The 3,809-nt window shown below is 58.9% G+C and overlaps 1 protein-coding gene across 1 annotated transcript in view; it reads left to right on the forward strand.

Annotated features, from left to right (window-relative positions):
* The window catches only part of USP2 (ubiquitin specific peptidase 2), a 25,972-nt gene that overhangs the window by 18,906 nt on the left and 3,257 nt on the right, over positions 1-3,809 (forward strand). The window contains exons 4-6 of the mRNA XM_005856873.2: positions 2,667-2,717; positions 3,083-3,206; positions 3,669-3,780. Of these exons, the coding sequence (XP_005856935.1) occupies positions 2,667-2,717; positions 3,083-3,206; positions 3,669-3,780 (287 nt within the window). The remainder of the gene's footprint in view (positions 1-2,666; positions 2,718-3,082; positions 3,207-3,668; positions 3,781-3,809) is intronic.

The following is a 3,809-nucleotide window of genomic DNA, read 5'->3' on the forward strand; positions in this document are numbered from 1 at the left end:
TTTGACCCTGTGGAGGGCAGAGGAGTTGCAGGCCCGTGAAAAGGGCCACTTCCCTTTTCTTTCCAGTTCTGCTAAGTGTGCGCTGGGTCCCTCAATGAGGCAGGCGCCCTAGAGAAGCTGGGGTGAAGGTTGGGCACTGCCTACCTTGGGGAGAAGGGCCAGAGCTTGACAGGCCTTACTAACAGGCAGGCGGCTCTGTGTTGGTGGTGTGCCCGCTGCCCCTGCCAGGGCCACTCTGGGCTCAGCCGGGACTCAGGCTGACCCCGCGGAGCACCGGGAAGTAAGCAGGAAAGCCCTTCACTGGGGTCTTGAGGGTGAAGACAAACCTCAATCTGCCTTTCTTACATGGTCCCTCTGCCCAGCTCTTGCCCTACGTTCACCCGGTGGGCGCCTCCTGAGCCCCCTACTCCTTCGCTGGAGGGCGGATCAGGCCTGTGTCCTGACTTTCTGGAACAGTGGCTCCACTAAGTGAAACGAGGTTTGCGATGCTAACGGGGAGGGAGTTCCTGATCCTCCTGCGTGCGGCCTGGAGTCCTCTCCTGGGGCAAGGCCGCTGGGCAGGTCTCCCAGCTCCTCCAGGTCCAGCTTCTCCCCGTCAGCTGCCGGGCAAGGTTGTTTCCCGTGAAAAAGGTCACTCCCGGGACGGGTGTTTCTCTGTGGGTGGAAGGTGCTGGCCTTCCCGGAGCCCCGTGCCTGTGGGGCAGAGGGACACCTGGCAGGCACACAGCAGCGCTGGCCGCAGCCTGGACCCGGGTGCCCGACTCGGGCCTCCCTCTGCCCACCCCAGCGCCGCTGTTCCCGCCTCCTACATAGAGCGCTTAGAAATTGGCATGTGGTTTTGAACTCAGAAAATTTTATTTATTTTTTCCAAAAAAAAATATTTTTTTACTCATTTTAAGGAGAAAGGGAGAGGGAGAAAGAGATAGAAGCCAGTGATGAGAGAGTCATGGGTCAGCTGCCTCCTGCACGCCCCCCCCCCCCCCCCCCCCAGTCATCCTGCCAGGGCCTCTGTCCGGGAGCGCTTTCCGTGTGGGCCTCTTCGGAACCTCGGGGTTCAGACAGTCAGACATGCTGTGTCTGGAGCCATAGACGCTCGTCCCAGGCAACGTCTTCAAGATGCTTGCCCCTCCCGCTGCCAGCGGGCTTTTCTCTCGCTGCCGTCGGCCGCCTCTCTTCTGGATCTGTCCTTCCCTGCCTCTCAGGGTGAGGCCTGGCAGCAGGCGAGGAGGGTGCTCTCCCTGTGGCTCAGCATGTGTGCCCTGGGAAAAGCCTCCTTCAGCCCCCGCCCCTCCCCCTGGAGGTGACAACCATGGGCTTTGGGCTGTCAGCACAGGGCATGAGTTATTTTATTTGTTTTTTATTTTTTAATCCTCACCCAAGGATATGCTTTGAGAGGGAAAGGGAGGGAGGGAGAGAGAGAGAGCAGTTGTCACCCATACGTGGGGACTGAACCCACAGCCTAGCTATGTGCCCTGACGGAGAATCGAGCCCACGACCTTCTGGTGTATGGGATGACGCTCCAGCCAGCTGAGCGGCGCGGCCAGGGCCGGGCATGAGTCATTTTAGTGAGTTATTCCAGGCTCCTGTTGTGATCAGGTGAGCAGGTTGAACATGCCCCAGCCAGGGTTGCTCCAGAGTTGCCTGCCCGGCCTCCACTCGGAGGGGGTTGGCGGGGCAGGCTCATCTGCAGGCGGCTCCTCTAACCCTTGGAACCTGAAGGTTTTCTGATTCCTTGGAGGCGGGGCCAGAACTAGCCATGGACCTGGACACACCATGCGCAGAGCCTTCCCCGCCGCCCCTCCCCCACACGCACCTGTTCTCTCACCTCACCACCTCCACAAGGGCAAGGGCAAGAGCGGCACCTGTAGGCAGCTGTGTGCCTCTGCGGCCACAACCTGCCAGCACAGCTTCCCCTCCGGTGGCCGCTGGGATGTGGGACCGGAGCCAGGCAGGCAGGTTCTCCCAGGCTTCCACCAGCTGAGCTCACCTGGAAAGAATCGCGGCTGTTCATAATAGCAGGCTGACTTGATATCTCTCCCCACCCCCCGAAGATCTACACTCAGTCAGGATGGTTTCCCATTGAGCTATTCCTTGTGGTGCCTATGATGACAGCTGCTTTAGGCATCTAGGACACAGATATTTGAGACGGTGTCTGGATTGGGGACCTGAAGTTTCTTGTAATCAGGACTCAAATATGTCCCCAAATATATGAATTCTTACTCTCCAATATGGCAGAGAATGGAGAGTAACTTAAACCCTAGCTGGTTTGCTCAGTGGATAGAGCGTCGGGTCCCAGGTTTGATTCCAGTCAAGGGCAGATGCCTGGGCTGCGGGCTCCATCCCCAGTGGGGGGCATGCAGGAGGCAGCTGATCCATGATTCTCTCTCATCATCGATGTTCCTTTCTCTCTCCCTCTCCCTCTCTGAATTCAATAAAAAGCTTTTTTAAAAGAGTCCCTTAAAGATGGAGGAGAGGGAATAAGAGAAAGCAAAGCCCTAAAGATACTGCTGCGCACTGAGAACGGCAGGCGTGCCCATCCTCTTGCCTGCGAGGTGTGTGACTAACGGTGAAGGCAGATACATGCGGCCCGGTGCTCCCGGGAGCATGGGAGAGCCTCGCCGGCCGGCCTCTGCCTCTGCCTCATGTGCTGTGTCCGTTGCTTGCAGAACTCTAAGAGTGCCCAGGGTCTGGCTGGCCTGCGCAACCTTGGGAACACGGTGAGTTCTCAGCCCACGTCTTTCCTGGGCCGGCCACCCCTGCCCTCCCGGCTGGGAGCCCCTGCCCACAGCAGGAGGTGCTGCGCCTCAGCCTCGCTGCTTCCCTGGGCCTTTCTCCCCCAGGACCGCTCCCGCTCCCGCCCACCTCTGTCCGGCACCCACACCCTTTTCTATACCCTCTGGGCAATCACCGGTGGCATCACCTGTGCCAACAGCGGGCATTTGCCTCACCTCCGCCCCTTTTACTCACTCACCAGGGGAGGAGCTGGAGGCTGAGGGAGGGTCGCTCTGGGGCGGGTGACGCTGAGGGCCTGGGGGGGGTGCGTGGGTGCCTCAGGGCCTCCCCTGACGTGCGTTTCCTGCAGTGCTTCATGAACGCCATCCTGCAGTGCCTGAGCAACACGCGCGAGCTGCGGGACTACTGCCTGCAGCGGCTCTACCTGCGGGACCTCGGCCACAGCAGCCACGCGCACACGGCCCTCATGGAAGGTGAGCCGTCCGCACAGCCCGCTCCCCCTGGACACCTTTCTGCTCCACTGTTGCTACACTAGGAGTTGTGTTTTCTTTCCTTTTTTTTGTTTTAATATATATTTGTATTGATTTGTATTTGTATTGATTTCAGAGAGGAAGGGAGAAGGAGAGGGAGAGAGAGAGAGAGAAAGAAACAGCAATGATGAGAGAGAATCGTGCATCGGCTGCCTCCTGCACGCCCCCACTGGGGATCAAGCCCACAATCCGGGCATGTGCCCTTGACCGGAATCAAACCTGGGACCCTTCAGTCCTCAGGCTGACGCTCTATCCACTGAGCCACACCAGCTTGGGCTATTAGTTGTGTTTCCTACGCACCTCTCCCGTTTCCCTCCCGGCCCCTCCTCCCTGGGACCCTGGTTTTAGAGCTGGTTCTAGAAAATGCCTCGCCCATCCTCCACCCTCCTCCTTCCCTCCTGACAGAGTTTGCCAAGCTCATCCAGGCCATATGGACTTCGCCTCTCAATGACGTGGTGAGCCCCTCAGAGTTCAAGACCCAGATCCAGAGATACGCCCCGCGCTTCGTGGGCTATAAGTAAGGGCCTTGCCAACACGTTTCCTCAC

This window comes from Myotis brandtii, unplaced genomic scaffold (assembly GCF_000412655.1).
Source record: "Myotis brandtii unplaced genomic scaffold, ASM41265v1 scaffold105, whole genome shotgun sequence".
Taxonomy (NCBI): domain Eukaryota; kingdom Metazoa; phylum Chordata; class Mammalia; order Chiroptera; family Vespertilionidae; genus Myotis; species Myotis brandtii.